The sequence below is a fragment of the Melanostigma gelatinosum genome (assembly GCF_949748355.1).
Source record: "Melanostigma gelatinosum genome assembly, chromosome: 10".
Lineage (NCBI taxonomy): Eukaryota > Metazoa > Chordata > Actinopteri > Perciformes > Zoarcidae > Melanostigma > Melanostigma gelatinosum.
The window spans coordinates 4370814-4388668 of record NC_136643.1 but is presented as its reverse complement, the minus strand read 5'-3'; the positions used below and the strand labels follow the sequence as shown (position 1 = coordinate 4388668).

Sequence of the window (17855 nt, the reverse complement as noted above, 5' to 3'; positions counted from 1 at the left end):
AGAGCGGTTCCGCTCAGACCCCAGAGGGACCAGAATATCAGAAGCAGGACTTCGAAAATGATGAAAGCCTCGAAGAGGAGGGCTCTGGGAGTCACGGAGCGGAGTGAACTCAAGTGTGTGAACCTGGCAGCGCATCAGGGATCAAGATTATACATCAGAAGACGGGTGCCTTTGAGAGAGAGAGAGAGCGTGATGAGAACTTTGAGTGGCTGCACTCCTGCCCTTTCAAACCCCCCCCCCCCCCCCCCCTTCCATTGTTGCTTCCACACAATTGTCCGTGTAGAGACTATCAATCGACCCAAGGAAGAAAAGGGCAAGTTTTAATGTAAAAAGTAGCCTAATGTTTTACTTACATGTCGGGCCTCGTGCAGGAACATTTGCGTATTCCTATCTTCAAGCCATTCGATGAACGCCACCTGTTTACATGTAGATGAGCGTTGGTGAGATTTGATCATTTGGATAATCAACAACCCTAAACTTGTGGTTAAGAGGGCCGTTCTTTCTCCATTTGTGGGCGAGTTTCATTCAAAAAATGTAAAAAGAATCATTTCACAGCAAGTCTCACACCCTGCTGTCAGAGATCAGCAGCCAAAGTATTTGTATTAGGAGACCTGAAATAATTGGAAAATCTTACTCCAACCAAAACATCAGAGGACCTTCAACAGGAAATCGTGCCGCATAAAAAACCCTGAAGCAGATGCTGACGGGAGAACATCTTCCTCACAAACACGGAATTCTAAGTTATCCAGTAAAACCTACAGAAGCTGTAGTGGAACCTCCCAGTGAAGTTGAAGCCATGGTGACGGTGATCATTGTGATGGAGGCGTCATGGTGCACTGCTGTTTCTTGCACGAGGCCCTTTGTCTTAACGAGCTGTATGTTTGAGCACTTTGAATTCCTTCAATGTACCTACTACTGACTGAACACACTTGAAGAACCACCATGTTTTGTGTTATAGTGTCTGTTATGCGTTTGTATTTTTCTTGGTTTTAATATTTGTTTTTTGTAATTTTAGTTGTGTTAAAACAAACAAATGTAGCCATTCTAAAACAACATGGCCGCTGGACCCGTGGAATGTTTATTAAAGGAGAGAGTGAAACCTCGCCCACTCCAAATGACATGATGAGTTACTCAGGTTCTTATTGGATCTCTGAATTACTCCAAGTCTTAAAAGCGCTACGGATGACATCATCGCCGCTACATCTCCATGACAACCGAGCAGACTCCGTGAAGCCTATGTGGCCGGGTTAACAGCTCAGGGAAAATAGACCCTGAGTTGGTTTTATCTGGTCAAACTATTGAAATATAATTTTTGATAAACCAGTGACGTGGGTTACGAGACATTAAAAATACTTGAAACTCGCAAAATAGTTTATTCTTATGATGTATGATCAGTTTTCTGGCTGTATAATGTAATTGAGGGACTCTGTGTGTTGATTTGTCTGTGTGTCTTTGGTAAAAATAGAAACCTACACTGTGCACCCTTTAGGGATGTCAGACAGACTTTGTGAGATGCACTCCGTCATACTTCCTTTATTGTTCTGCGTTTCTTCTGTCGCACGCTTCACCCTCTTACTACTTTTCAAATGTCCGACAAATGGTCCACCGAACTCTTCCATGTGCTCAAATGATCAAATACCTCTTGACCGTTTGTCCTTTGATCAATCTGAATGTGTTTGACCTGTAATCATGTCCGTGACTCCTGGAGTTCCCTAGACCTCCTTTCAGGGCTCCATGTGGTCTCACTGCAGCGTGGGCTCGGGACATGGTGAAGACGTCCTCCAGGGCCTGAAGATGCTGGAGAACCAGGACTCCAGCAGGTGAGACAGGTGGATGCAGAGTTTGAGTCTTTAAAGTGGTGCGTGTGTTTTTTTAACGTGCTTACAGGGGACGGAGACTTAGTCCTCAGCACCAGAGAGACCCGGATGGCACCGGTCAGTAAGGCCTCATAAGAATTAGGTCTTTCTTTTGGGGGTTAGAATTCAAACTTTGTGTTACACTGTGGGTGGACTACTTTAAATGTATACAGTGGTGGAAGTGAAGTTATACTCTGTTATTGTACATAAGTACAATTTTAGGTTCTTTGAGTGTTTTCATGTGAGAAGATCTAGTAATACTGCATACTAAGTACTTGGTGATAAAAGGGTTTTGCTTATAAAACATGCAATCCTATGTATGTATGTATATAGACATATATATCTGACTATGTATGTATTTGATGTATGTATCTGTATTTATGTATGTAATGTACGACTGCTGCATAAAGTGGGATGTAAATACTTTAAATGTACCTTTAAGTACTTCGTTACATTCCATCATGTAATAACATACATTACGTCAAAATAATCAGTCGGATAATAATAATAATATCGTGTTTTCCACGAAGCATTACGGCGCATTAAATCACGGTCAGTACCTTACATTGTAGGTACTTGAGTAAATGTACTTCGTTACTTTCTACCGATGCTTTTCTCACACAGCACCTTGCCGACCCTTCATCGTGCTTTTGTTAAATCGCATTATTGCGTCTTCTCCGCAATAGCCGCTGCTATCGCTCCGCACTAAATAACCGGATGATAATGTAACGTGCTGCGCGTCTCCGGTGACGCTGGGTGGCTGCATCAGCTCACGGTTGCACTGCGATACTTCGCAGAGACGTGTTTTTCCTCCCACTCCCTCAGAAGCACAGTGGGGTCTAGCGCACGCTCCACAATGGAGACTAAACCGGTCATCACCTGCCTTAAAACGCTGCTCATCGTTTACTCCTTCGTCTTTTGGGTACGTAGCCTCTCTCTGTCCTCTCACTGTTTCTGATGACTAATCCACCCTGATGTGTTTGGGGTGTGCTCGGTGAAGGGGTGGGCAGCGGCAGCATTATCGACGGCATCGGTGCTGTTGTGCGGATATATCGCAAAATGAAAAGTCGCTGTCTTCACTCTGCGTTTGAAATGTGGATTTTAATCGCTTTGCGTTTTGTAACTTGTGCTCAGGTTGCACATATTTGGGCTGCGGAGCGGAGCGGAGCGCACACCGAGCGCACGTAGCGCCATGGTTGTTGTCAGTTAGCGCGGAGGTGGACGGTAACGTCACGATTTAACGGTGTCTGATGAGAGACCCGACGTTAGGGGCCTCGTCTGTGATGAGGCCCCGGTTGAAGCACCGTTTTCTTAACGCGTAATGTACATTTTTGGGTCGCTGCTATACATTTCTGAAAGGGACCTTGCACCCTTTGTGTATATTCCCACACAGATACGCAGACAAACAAGAAAACACATTGATTCCTATGGGAACACGGTAGAAAATGCTCTTAATTGCCTTCAACTGAGTGTCCAGAAAAACAAAAACACTTGACCAGTATTGGAAGAAGTGCTCAGATCTTTTATTTCATAAATAACGCATAAATACCACGGAGAAAGATACTTCATTATTCATGAAAGTCCTGCATTCTAATAGGCTGCAGAAGTAGCTACTATCACCAAATGTGTCTAAAGTAAAGTTACTCATTTTCCAGCATAATTGAGGTGATGATTATCACCGGTGCATTAAGATGGAAGTCATATTTAATGTATTTGCTGGTCCAGAGTAGCAATAACAGTGTAAACGTTTAAAAATACACTATTACAAGTAAAAGTCCTGCATTCCAAATCTCACTTCAGCAAAAGTAAGTATTAGCATCAAAATGTACTTAAAGTACCTAAAGTAAAAGTAGGCTACTCATTATGCAGACTGCCTCATTTCATATTACTGGATTATAATTATCGATGCATTAATGTGTCAGAATCACCTTTGATGTTGCAGTTGGTTGAATTGGGGCATATTTTTTATATTTCTTATACGCTGTTGCTTATTCTGAAATAATATTATTTCAGGATAATATCTGCAATGTAACTAGACGCTAATGTTGTCAGATAAATGTAGTGGAGTAAAAAAATCCAATATTGGCAGAGTAGCAGTATAAAGTAAAGAATGGGAATACTCAAGTACCTCAAAATGATACTTTGTATACAGTTCTTGAGTTATTGTACTTTTAACCACTGCACTTGAACCATGTTATGTGGATACCTGGTATAAATACTTTACTTTGAATGTCCAGTTAATGTGTAGACTACACACAACATGTTTACTTTACTTTACAAAACGTTACTTTGTGGTTGTGTTTAATGCAGCATTGTATTAAAGGTAGAGCTGCTAATGACAGTTAATGTCAAGATTATTTTTGTTTTGGATTAGAAAATTGTTACAAAAATGTTGATCTCAATCTTCTAAAGCCGATAAAGAAGTCTACAAATGTGTGTGTTTTTAATTGACCAACAGTCTAAAACCCAAAGATATTCAGTGCACTATGATGTAAGACGAGACAAAGAAGCACGGCCTCACATTTGAGGAGCTGGATCCATGAAACTTGATAAATGACTAAAATGATTATCAAAATAGTTGCGAGTGTTTCCAATATTTTGTCCTCAAAGAAAAGAGGAGAGGTAGGCCCAAGCTTGTTTGACGTACAAACATCCATGTGAACTAAGAACACGTAACATTTCGTGAGGATCTTGCAAACATCAGTGTGGACTACCTCTCTTCTTCCCTCGTATGCTGCTTTTGTCCTGCAGCCGTGCCCTGCTGCATGGGGTGGACGTGTCCTCTGCGTGGTCCACCTTTACACACTGAGCAGAAACACTAGCTAAGCCCTGCAGTACCACGCAGAACACAGCAGCACAAAAGCCTCATGTTATACCAACGAGTTCAATCAATACCTCTGGAGGATTGTTTCGCCAAGGTCTTAAGCTGATTTGAAATTCATAAAAACGCTGTAATACTGAGCAAGCAAACAGTATCATAAAACAACACTCATATGAAGAATAGATTCATATGTTCACTGTAATTAAAACTCATTGTAGTAAGTGAGCCAGCAGGTCACTTCAGAAAGCATCTCTCAACCCAAATACATTTGCTCCCATTTGTTAACCATCTGTGAAAGGTTCCACCCAGCACCCCCTATGAGAAGTTCTACAGAGAACCCTTCTGAATGGTTCCACCCGGAACCTTCTCTGGGTTTTTAGCCATTTCCACCTTCTAACAGTGCCAACAACAACTCACCCATGGGGTTCTACCGAGATCCCTTTTATATCCCAAGGTTTTCATCTAGAACCCCAACAGGGGGTTCTACCAAGAACCTCTTTATACTCCCTTTTACATCCAATAGATATTTCTTCATCCTAACCATGGTTTTAGTTTAACAGGTTACCCTGGGCCATGTGAACCACGTCCAGCAGCCTTGGGCCACATGAGGCCCCTAAAGGGTCAGGGTACATGTTGTGCAGTGTTGTGTGCCAGCATGGACCCATCCAGGGGGTTCTACCGAGAACCCTTTTTTATTCCAATGCTTTCATCTAGAACCCACCCAGGGTTCATGAGGTTCCTAAAGGGAGGGGGCTGATGTGGTGGACTACAGCAGAACCCACAACTATCATGGTCCACAAGCACTGCTTTTTGGAGCTGTGCAGCTTGGAGGATCCTTTAACGTCCATGCTTTCATCAGTCCTTGAAGAGCTCTTTCTTCCAAAAAGGGTTCTTTGGATGAAACGGGTTCTTAATGGAAAGGACCATTGGAAAACCATGGTTGTATCCTAAATCATTCACTCATTCACTACTCCCTACTCACTATCCAGGAAGTTCTATTTAGAGCACTAATTAGTGCGCTCATCAGCTAAATCACATTCTCTTTCCCATTAATTACATCACTGCTGCCGCATGATTACAATGTGCCAGATCAACAGCGGCTAATACATACATGTATATGTGGGTAGTTATTAGGTTGTCCATAATAAATACTCGCATGCATTTTTGTGATCAATAGATATTGTCAGCAATGTTGTTGAGTTGCTTCATAATGTATTTAGGACCTGCAGAGTACTTTCCCTTTTTCCCTAAACTAACCCCGGACATTGGCAGAAGAGAGTGCCGGTGGACACACGGTTCTGTGTTCTCCGAGGCTTAGAAAGCAGAACTGTGCCGCGCGTGTCTGCCTGCATTGCAGACATGTGCCGCCGTCACTGATACCAACTTTTATATTTAGTCCGGATTGGAGCGCCTTCCATCGACAGCATCGGGTTTCAGAGTGCAGAAAGTGTCTCACAGCTTCGCGGCTGTCTTTGCCAGAGAGGTTCGCCAGCGGTGGCCTCCATGTCGGGGGCCCCGGCCCTCACTGCCATCGGCTTGTCGTGGCGAATGACATCTCAAGAGCGAATAGCAACGTCTTCTCCACGCGGGACAGTTACATGCAGAGCAGGTGGTGGAGTCTGTGTCGTGTCCTCGCCAGCATATTTTGTCATCGCGCCTTCTGTTGCTTTATTGGGCCTGTGGAGGAGGAGGAGGAGGAGGAGGGAAGAGGGAAGAGCGGTGACCTGTTTTAAACTCTGTGCTGTAACCAGGGTGGCCGGCCTGGCGTTGAATTTCAAACACAACATGAAGGGAGGAGGAGGAGGAGGATGGGGCCTGTTTGGGATTCAGCAGCACACATGAAGGCTCGATGACTTGCCCCTCCTCATTGGACTTAATTTCCCCCGTTGGCTTCGAAATGAAGACTTTAGCAATGACAAAACGATCTGTTATTTGTATGCAGCGGCGGCGGCTCTCAGGGGGGGCGAGACATTTTGTTACTGATGATGTCGGCCATAAACAGTAAGTACATGGTCACCTGGAGGACTGCTCTCTGAAATGACAGCCCGCTCCGGCTGCTGGAATCGCTTTTAATAGAAACAGGAGGCGTCATTACCGACCAATCAAGTCATCGGCCACCAGTCGAATGTATGAATATTTTGATAATCATATCATCGTTATTTTGTGAGCAAAAAAGCCAAACATTTCCTGGTTCCAGCTTCACAAATGTGAGGATGTGGTGCTTTTTGTTGTCGTACGTGAGAGTAAACTGAATATAGTCGAAGACATTTACAGATGTCACCTTTCTACACAATTCTACATTAGACAAAACAATTGATCAATTAATTGAGTAAATATGGCCTCGAGATGTGAACTAACCCAGTGATCCACAAGCGAAAAGCAATTGGAAAAAAATGAGTTGTTCTACTTTATAACATAGAGTCAATAACATATTGTCGGAATATACATAAATATTTTGATCTAAAGTGACATTGTCCTGTGATAGGTGCTTTCATTCATAGCTCTCATGCCTAGTCTAAAGCCACTTACAATAAGAGCTGAAGGTCCATCCCTTCCAAACAGACTTCTTCACTTTCACTATTAAAGCCATTCATTCGTGAGAGGAATATCTTTGAATTAATATTCTGTATGTAATAATATATAGTATATAATATTTGCTACGGATAACTAGGTCTGTATTTAATATTGAATAAAGGTCGAGAACAACCTGAGACGGCTCGCTCTTCTGATTAAGTAAAGCCCCACGAATCAATGTCCTCACATTAACAACAGCTCAGATAAGTGTATAACATGAATGAAGATCCCACAGAGAATTATCAAACACCTCTGCAGTTTCAACTCTAAAGTTTCATTGCTTTGGTTTTAAAGCCACAACTTCAGCATTGTTTCCAGCCAAAGCAACTGTACATGAGCCGCTCAGCACCAAAGTCAATGCTCATGTTGATCCGTGTCTGCTGGATGTGAAAATAGTGAATTTGCTATATCAACTTTGAAATATGCGATATTACAAATATTACCATCTTATTAGTCGGTGATAATACGTCAGCTTAGGTTTTACAGCTACCCACAGATGATTTTGGGGTGTACTGTCCCTTTAAGTTGTGCCAATCCAATCAACAGACAATGACATCGGTAGAACACTCACACAGCACCAGTACTTAGTTTTTACTCTACGGAACAAGCAAAAGGCATTTAATACATTGATTCAAGCTCCTATTGCTCTTGTTGCATCAAATGAGGATTGCGCACCAGTTTTCTCTCTAAATAGGTGAAAAGCAGCTCAGTACCTGAGTATTAATGCATACGTACAATATGTGATGATTCACATGATACATGTTCATATAACATGTAACTCAACACCTTGAGAAATTGCATCCCATAGGAAAGCAGACTGGCAGGCCTGTGGCTGGTGCACACAGCAGCTCCAGCAGCAGAGGGAACCACAGCAGGAGGATTCAGGTGAAGAGGTCACAGAAACGCTGAACAGACAACTCTTTAAAGAGACAATCTACTGTCTCTCAGTCCTCACCATGTGGTTCAGCTCCATCAAACGTCGTGCCACTGAGGATGTATCTAGCTCACATCCGACTGCCCACAACTTGTCAATGACGGCCATTTTTACAGGTTTGGCTTACGTAATAGAAACCGCAGCTACATCTTTGAGTTACAAACACAAAGAGATAAATACTCTGGCAATATTGTGGAATACTTACAAAGGTTCTGATGATCACTTAACCACAAGTCATTTTGTAAATATTTAGTGTGGTTTCTTTTAATCTTCTATGATAGTTAACTAAATATATTTGGGTTTTGGACCGTTGGTGGAAACAATTTGATGGTCATTTTTGACTATTTGACACTATTCTGACCATTTAGAGACCAAACGATTGAACAATAATTAAAATATTCGTTAGTTGCTTCGCTCATGCTTCCTTCAGGAGCTGCCAGTGTGTGTGTGTGTGTGTGTGTGTGTGTGTGTGTGTGTGTGTGTGTGTGTGTGTGTGTGTGTGTGTTCCCTCACTGTAACCCTTCTTATCACTTCACCCTCAGCTGAGACTCATCATCTTCGCGTGTCATAGTGCTGCCATGGAAATTCATGTGTGGATGTCTGCATGACACACGATCAAGTCGAGCCGTGTTACACAGCCGGTAGACATTCTCAAACTACTCTCACTGTGTTCCATTTAGATCACGGTGATAATTCAATGTGATCATTTATAATCATACGGTGACGTATTCATATACATCAAGATATCAACATCCTGTTCAGGCTGGTATTATCCAGCGTCTGTAGCTATTCCTACGGAAAAAAACGTGCCGTGATTCGAAGATATCCTCCGACATGATTTCATATGTTCTCCACATAATTATGAACGAGGAAGTAGAAGACCTCAAAAGCCCACACAGGGCGGCAGAAGGGAGATGGATGGGTCTCACAAACACTTGTCTTTCCTGCAAGAGGCCGCAGTCAACGTTGATTTATTTGCCACGTAACATCGCTTCCCGAGTTCATTTTTTCCTCAACCTAACCAAGTAGTTCTGTTGCTTAACCTCACTAAGTATTTCACGATCTTTTCCTAAACCTCACTAAGTTGTTTCCTGTGAAGATGGAAGATTATTTTGAAAAGGCCGGATGCATGTAATGAGTGGAATATCATACGAACCGCTGTATGAGGAGACACAATTACATCGTCTAAATTGATAATAACAAGCACACACTTACTCAAATTTCTCTGAAAAATCGGATTATTTGACAGTAAAGTTCGTAATAAAATGATAAATTACTCACAGTAATACTTGACAAATATAAAGTACTCAAAGTACTTTTCATTTGTATTTAATTCACACAAGCGTGTACAAAACCATGTGGTTATTTTATATTGAATGTTTATTGATTGAATAACCAGATTTCCAAAATGTCCGAATCAAAATGACATACCATGATACAAGATGTTGGTCATATGGCCCAGCCCGAGTCTAAGTCTGAAGGACTCCTTATTTTTGTGGTTAGACTGCGACCACATCTAGGACACTCGGAAACTACAGCAGTCAAAGGACACACTGATGATCTGTCATTAAGTGCACACCCTGCCAGGCGCGGCAAAGTGTGCATTGTGTTAACACAGTCATTACCAGCAGAGGCTTGTTTAAGCTACGGTCAGAGAGGGAACATGGCAGCCTAAGAGCATGCAAAGAAATATTATATATATATATACAGCCGTGAATCACTTCTGTGTTATTGTATTTTTTTAATGTAACGTGAAGCCTCAGGACATTCTTGACTAATTGCTGAGAGGGAACTTTTAATCAGAGGGCAACACTGGTGGAGTCCTTGCCGTCGCAGTCACATTGGCTCATTTCCTGCTGAGAGCCGGTTTCAGGGTGCACACACACACACACATTCACACACAGAGGCATTCTGCTCCCTCTCTAGTCAGAGGGCCTGGCAGCAGGACGGCGAGCAGCCTCCTCTTGGAAAGGGGAGGGGGGAGGTCAGGACGATGAGTTGGCCCCCCTCACTGATCATCAGGCAGCCGCTCCACACCCCAGTGCCAGTGAGACATACCCAGCTGAGCCACACGCCGCTTCAGCTGCCGCGCACAACGCCCTCTTTCATCCCGCAGCCCCTCATTTGAAATGCGAAGATCGGCGCAACAGGAGGAAGCGTCTCGCCTCGGTTCAAAGAGGCTCTTTGATATGTCCGCTCTCTTTTTCTCTCTCTCTTCCTCTCCATGTGTGTGTGTGTGCGTGTGTGTGTGTATGTGCGCAGGCATATTCACGAAGCAGGTGATTGCCATCCCGAGCGGCAGATAAATTAGTGTCGTCTGTCTGCCGTCTCCTCCTCCTTCTCGCTCTAATTGCTCTGCTCCTTTTTTGTTCCACCGTGATCCTCTCTCTCCTCCTCCTCCTCATCCTCCCCCCTCGCCTCGGCTGCTAAAACACAGGCATTGTAATCGCGCCGACGAAGTGCAGAGATAAAGGCCCGTTCCTGGCTTTCATTCTGTTCCCTGTGCTCTCTCTCTTTTGTTACATCCATCTCTCCAACCTCCCCCCACCGCCCTCTAGATAACAGGAGCCATCCTGCTGGCAGTGGGAGTATGGGGGAAGTTGATGCTGGGCCCGTACATCTCTCTGATCGCCGACAACTCCACCAACGCCCCGTACGTCCTCATCGGCACCGGCACCGTCATCATCGTTTTTGGCCTGTTCGGATGCTTCGCCACCTGCAGAGGAAGCCCATGGATGCTGAAGCTGGTGAGACGCTGTGGGGGGGGGGATGCTGGTTAATTAGCCCTCAGGTCACATGATAAAGGGAATAATGACTGACCTCTATCCTATAAAGAGGGATCAGAAATCCAATAGATGCTGCAGGACGCTTTGTTCTGTTAATGGTGGTCAAGTGTGTGTGTGTGTGTGTGTGTGTGTGTGTGTGTGTGTGTGTGTGTGTGTGTGTGTGTGTGCGTGTGTGTGTGTGTGTGTGTGTGTGTGTGTGTGTGCGTGTGCGTGTGCGTGTGTGTGTGTGTGTGTGTGTGCAAGCAGAGGCAAATGACACACTTAGGCAGAGGGTTATCATGCAAACTATGCAAATCTCCTTCTTCTCTCTCTGCAGTATGCCATGTTCCTGTCGCTCGTCTTCCTCGCCGAGCTGGTGGCCGGGATCTCTGGATTTGTGTTTCGCCATGAGGTCAGCAATGCAACTCACCACTTGGCAACAAGTCTAACGCTAGAGCTGTGCAAAGCACTCTCGCGCCCGTTAACGTGCTTCCTGATCTGGTGAGTGTGTGTGTTTGCGCGCCGCAGATAAAGGGGACCTTTCACAGGACGTACACCGACGCAGTGCTGAACTACAACGCCGAGGACGAGGCGAGCCGCGCCGTGGATAACCTGCAGCACCGGGTGAGTCCGGCCCCCGTGACACCATACCATCGAGGTGAAACAGCTGCTGCATCGGCAGCCAACCAAAACACAACCGTGAATGTTGAAGTTCGATTTTTTTGTCTTCTTTTTTTTTAAAGGATTACACCAGATCAACACACTCTTTTTCTTCCCATGAAAAGACAAACATTTAAATGAGTTCATGCTACTTACAGGTGTTGCCTGTATATTTGTAGCCAAAGCTGAATATAGCTTGTTTGTCTGTGTCATGCCGTTTATTAATTAATAAATGAAATATTTATGAATCCACAGCTGAAAATAGTCCCCAATAAATGCAATCTTTATTATTATTATTATGGTATATTATTTTTACTTACTGCTGTTTGATTAGCGCTTGCTGAAGACTACAGTGCTCAGTTATATTTTTTTTATTAAACTCTATATTTGTTGTGACTTGTTTTTAAAGATCTATGTCTTCAATAAGAAGCAACAGGGGCCGAGTGTCAGTCGTAAACTATTCAGAGATATGTTTTGGTCTTCACATGGGATTTTTTGACAATGAGTAATGTTCTCATCTGTATATTTCTAGCTGCGTTGCTGCGGAGTGTATAACTACACCAGTTGGTTTGGCAGTGTGTATTACCCGTCCAACGGCATTCCCGCCAGCTGCTGCTTTAACTCCTCCGACTGCAACCCGGATGACCTCCGCAATGCAACTCTAGCCCCGAGCAAAGTCTACCACCAGGTCAGCTCGCCACGCATTGTTCTGCTCAGTACTTCATGTGCCGTAGTCGATGACTCTCACCGGCCAGAAGGTGACTGTATCAATACTCTGATGGGGAAATCATTCAGCTTTTTCAAAACCATCTCCCTCCGTACACGAACACCTGCCTCAGATATTCTCCCAGACCCCGTTCCCTCCTCTGCAAACTAACCTGCCCCCTTTGTTTCAGGGCTGCTACGAGCTGGTCACTTCATTCATGGAGACCAACATGGCCATTATTGCGGGAGTGACGTTTGGGATCGCCTTCTCGCAGGTAAGACTTGAAAAAACAAAAAAGTTCAGGGTTTGCAGGTGGTGACGTGCAAATAAAGCATCAATAAAGGATTATTACTCTTAAATGATGTTCATTAAGAAGATCAATCACACTGGCGTGGCCTACTGGGACCTTTGGACATGACAGATCTGTTGTTAATGTCATTAGTAACACCTGTGCTTTTCCTGCTATGACACATGGCCAAAAAAAGACCCATTGCATGAAACAAGTACCTCTAAAGTACCTTCTAAACAAGCATGTAACAAAGCTAGATGAAGGAAGGAGACACTTGTAGCACGGCCGTTCTTACAACAGGAATCAGAAGGTTTCACAGGAAATGACGTTTTGATTTTTGAGAAAATGGCAATTCAAATGTTGTTTTTAACCCCGAATGTGAAATTATCAAAAAAAACCTTGTCTGTCTGTCTTTCAGCTGATTGGCATGTTGCTGGCCTGCTGTCTGTCCAGGATCATCACAGCCAATCAGTATGAGATGGTTTAGCTGATGTGAGGTGGCAGGTGGGAGACACTTAAAGATGCACACACACACACACACACACACACACACACACGTAGAAGGTGTCACTCGTAGTGTCGGAACTCATTTATAGTTCATTTCAGCACTGTGTTTTGGTTTTACAGCCAACAACTTAAAACTCGGGTAGGTCGTGTATTTCATAAAACCTTTTTTTTTGTATTTGTTGAAATTCCCTTTACATTCTGACATTGATCAATAAATCAAATGCTCTGACAGAAAAAGAAAAAGGAAGGATATCTGGTATCTGTGGCTGTCGCAGGACTGTAATACATCTACCTGCCTGTCTATCTTCTCTCTGAGCGCTCACTGCTCGTCAGCAAACTCTTCCACAAGCTGCTATCTTGACAGCTGTGACGAACAACAGCCATGTCCGTTGTCTACGCTCATTCTGATCATTTTGGGGTAGTGGCTTTGGAGGGATGCCCGAAGGGAGGGACCGTCAGTGTTGCTGACTTGGCAACTCTCCAGCTAGGTTTAGCAACTTTCAGAGCTCGTGCTGCTAGCTACTTTCATCGGACAAGAGTTGGCGAACCAGGGCTGGGTTTTTCCGTTGGATCATTTCAAAATCTAGCGCACTCTTGCTGGTTTCTCCAAAGTTATCTATCCCAGCTTTACCCGCTCTTCAGCATCGTTTCTAGCCACAGCAGCAGCATTTTTATTACAGAGAAATAAACTCTCCCTTCACTACCTGTCCATCTCCAAACAGCAGATAAACAAAGTCAGCAACCTGCTGGTGAACATAATGGAGCATTTAGCAGCTAAAGAGCCTGATATTTCCCTCAGGAGTTAGTAGAGACCAAATCAGAGCTAAAAGGAAAGTCAGTCGGGTGCCCAGAAACATGACTCTAAATATATACAGCTGGTGATTTGTGTTTGCTGGATGTGTAAATAGGTAACTCTTTGCTGACATGTTCGCCCTAACAATTTATTGAGATGTTAGAAGTAAGGTGAAGTGCTTTAATTCATGCACAATTCTTCTGTCTTTGTGTTTTTGTGTATTCAGGGAGATGAAGAGAAGAAGAGACAAAGAGCCTTGACACACGACGACAGTAAATTCCCGAAAACACTATCACGCGTCTGACTTGGAATTTACCTCCCTCCGTCTCTCTGCCTGTGAATCGTAATGTAATATCTTAATGTATCTTACTGTAAAGCACCATTCCTCGACTCACCGCTGTTGCATCAAAGCGTTCTATACCACACATCCCACCGCCGCTTGATGTAGAGGGTTGCTCATTAGCGCATATCTCGGATCAGTGCGGCCTACAACGAGCAGGTAGACCGGGGTTGTCTGGGTTGACGGCGGCGCTGGTCTCAGATAAGTGGAATTGGGTGGAACTCGGCTTCTCGGTCGGCTGCAGCATGCTCCACCGAGCGTCATCAGAAGACCACCGCACATGTTTGTACAGAACGACATTACCGAGGCTTGAAAGTAACACTTAAATAGGTTTAGTTTTGCATTTGACTTTGCTATTGTTCGCCATTGTATATTCCTATGGTCGTGACATTTTGTGAACTCATCATGTGCACTGAGGAGGATATTTTAAGTTTATATGAGATTTAAGGGAGCCGACTTGCGTATTTTTACCTGTAGATAAGGCATGATGTTTTCTTGACCTGATTATCCAACCCAAAAGCAGATTATGATGTAAATTGTGTGTTAAGATTGTAATTCAGTATCAAATACAGCTTTAGCCGGGGATAAATACACAAGAACACAGATTCCAAATGGGACGATTACCTGTCCCACTCTACTGCCCACAGTTACTTAAAATAATGCTCCTTGCTCCTACTTACACGTATGACACTTAATGTAACTCAATCATATTTTTTATGGGGGGGTTTTTGAGGGGAAAGAAAACTAACCAAATAAATAACGCCGGTTGTGGAACAAATCAACTGAAGGCCGAGTCACACCAGAAATTGATGTTCCAGTAAACGGGACGATAAGTTCAAGCAGCTCATCCAAAAAGACGGAGTTGCACCATCGACTCCTGTCTCATAACTGTCAAAAGTCCATTTTGTGGAGCATCCTGTACGCCCACAGAGGAGGGTAAATAAAAACGGATGACACTACGCAGCTTATGTGCTGCAATAACTCCCTCAGTGGTGCCACTCTGTTGTTCCCCTAAAGGCCAGTTCTGCTCATCCATCCGTCAAGATGACTTGTTGTCGGTCAACGGCGCAAATTGGCTTTTCATTGAAATTAATTGATTTTGCCACAAAAATCCAGTATTAAACGCTGGTGTGACCCGGCCGTGTCGGGCTCTAAGTCAAGCCTAACACTCCGTTATTTTAGCGATTTGTGTGCTTCAAGCAATGCAGAGAATCATACGGATAACAAGGCTTCTCTAAAGGCATTCATAGCGTTACACCCGGCTGTCAGATGAAATGTGAATAATAAAGGAGAGAGATTGAGAGGGAAGGTTACGTCCTGCCAACGTTCACACCTCCGCACAGCTGGCCGATCTGTGCGTACAATGTGCTGCTCAACGAGCCAACAAGCACTTCATTTGGCGCACACTGACACCTTCGTAATATTTCACGACTTGTCTTGTGGTTCATCTAAAAGTAACTGACTAAATTCCAAAATGTCAAGAATTAGCTTTAAAGAGCAACTTAAACTTAGAATCTTGTTGTTGTTTTGCCGACAAGGATTCTGGGTTTTTAAAGGTTTGAATATGTTAGAGATACGCAGGACTCCAGCAGTGTTCATCTAGAATTTACAGTATCCTATGCAGTGCATCAACACGCCATCATCATCATCACCTGTAGATATTTATGGGAAATGTAATTTATATGACGTAATGTTTCTCATCCTAATAAGCTAATCGGTATAAATGTTCTGTCACAGTTTTGATTCCGCACTCCGTGCCGTTAGTCTGTATTTGGTTGATTAGTTTGTAGGAAAAACTCGCACTGGAAAAATAATTGTGGCCAATGTTTTTGTTGAGAGACGTGCAACCTGTAGGTGTTTCAATTTCAGCTGTGTATTTATTATGGTTTGGTTGGCATTAGGTTTACACCAAGTGATTTTCTATCGCTCTTTCAGTATGCGTGTGCATGTGAGAGCTTTTTCTGTCTTTTATTTGACTCTCCTTAACCTCGAGTGTGTCTCTTCCTTGTGTGTGTGTGTGTGGGGGGGGGGGGGGGGGTGAGAGAGAGCGTCTAGATTTCGTGGATCCCGCTGTCTTCATTTTTGGTCAGTATTTGGTCGTAGCTTTTCGAAGCTCGTCGCTTTTAAAGCTGTGAATTTATTGAAGTGACTGTATGTTTTCCGACGCTCCTTCCCTAAACTGATATTGTGCTGTAAATACTAAACTGTAATACCATCCTGCTTACACATGGGGTCACCAGACACTGGAAAAGAATGGCACCACGCTGTCTGCTATTGACAAAGTCACCATCAGTGGTCTTATTATCAATAAATATACAGAATAACAAATGTGTTTGGTGTTTGTTCATTTTTTGCTACCATGAAGACAGCTCTGTACCTCTCAAATGTTGAGTTAAACAGTTGTTTTATATATTTACCAATGCTACTGGTCTATAGATCACTTCAAATGTTTCCAAATTCTTCTGAAGGTGAGACCCTGGTTAAACTATAAAACTGTGCTATGAAGAGATGATGTATTCGTCATAAACTATATATTTTCCTGATTTTTTTTATAATCTGGGTTGTTTCCACACATTACTAGGACAAGCTATATTTATAGCTGCAGGTTTAGTGTAAGAAGAGGTTGGGTTACAGGTGAAGTCATCTTGAGATTAGGCTAAATTGTGTGGGTGGGTGCGCTATTTATCGAGATTGGGACAACCAACATGTGGAACATGTTGATGAAGAAATAGACTGCTCGGTATGTATATGAGTTGTCGGGTAACAGAGCAGCACATGCGGTGAATGGCCAGCCTATGGCCTGGATTCTGTCAACAAACACAACAAACAATGGATGCAGGGATAAATTAGGTAAAAATAAGTGATGGAACAGCATACTTTTCTGCTACTCTGCAGCTTGGATGAAGACGAGAATTTAACTTTTATTTTCTCCTAAAATAAAAGACAAATACCAAGAATTGGACACACTTTCACTTTCACTATTAGGAATTAATTGACTTTAAGAATCTGAATAACACTTGAAACACTACTGCCTCCTGCTCCACCAAAACCAGCCTCCTCTTTTTTATTCTCATGTATTCTGTGGTTCTCACTGTTGCCATGATGTTCAACTTCATTTTCTCAAAAGCATTTTTTTTATTTCCACTTTTTGTTGTTGTTCCGTTTTCTTATAGGCCTCTTCAAAAGTGAAAAACAATTAACTATATTTTCTAAAACTGACTGGTTTTCTTTGAAAGAGCCTCTCAGCTCCGGCTGGTTTACTTGATGACGTCACTGTGCAGGCTACCGTCCTCGGCCACGTGGCGGCGCTTAGGTATCAGCGGAAAACGGAGCTGTGGCGAGGGGATTAATAAAAAAAGAGAGAGAGGGAGCGCCGCATGTGTGTGGAAACGGATCACCGAGCACCACGCACGCACACATGCACGCGCGCACAAACACACACGCACACACATTCTCCGTCCGCTTGTTCTCCTGCGCTGCTGCATCGCAAAACAACGAGGCCGGAAAAAAGCGGTGGCCACACGGGTAAAGCGAGGCCGTTTCTCGGGGAGATCGCGCTAACCGTTCCGATCTTGTTACGCAAATTACCGGCAGAGCGGCGCGGCAGTGG

The 17855-nt window shown here is 43.6% G+C and overlaps 1 protein-coding gene across 1 annotated transcript; it reads left to right on the top strand.

Annotated features, from left to right (window-relative positions):
- The first annotated feature begins 2643 nt into the window (after positions 1–2643).
- On the top strand, positions 2644–16559 carry tspan7 (tetraspanin 7). Its single transcript, XM_079277337.1, has 8 exons — positions 2644–2778; positions 10744–10932; positions 11288–11362; positions 11479–11574; positions 12143–12298; positions 12507–12590; positions 13024–13109; positions 14132–16559. Exons 1-7 carry the CDS (start codon positions 2713–2715, stop codon positions 13090–13092), a joined length of 735 nt encoding a protein of 244 aa, XP_079133463.1. The 5' UTR covers positions 2644–2712; the 3' UTR covers positions 13093–13109; positions 14132–16559.
- Positions 16560–17855: the final 1296 nt, after the last annotated feature.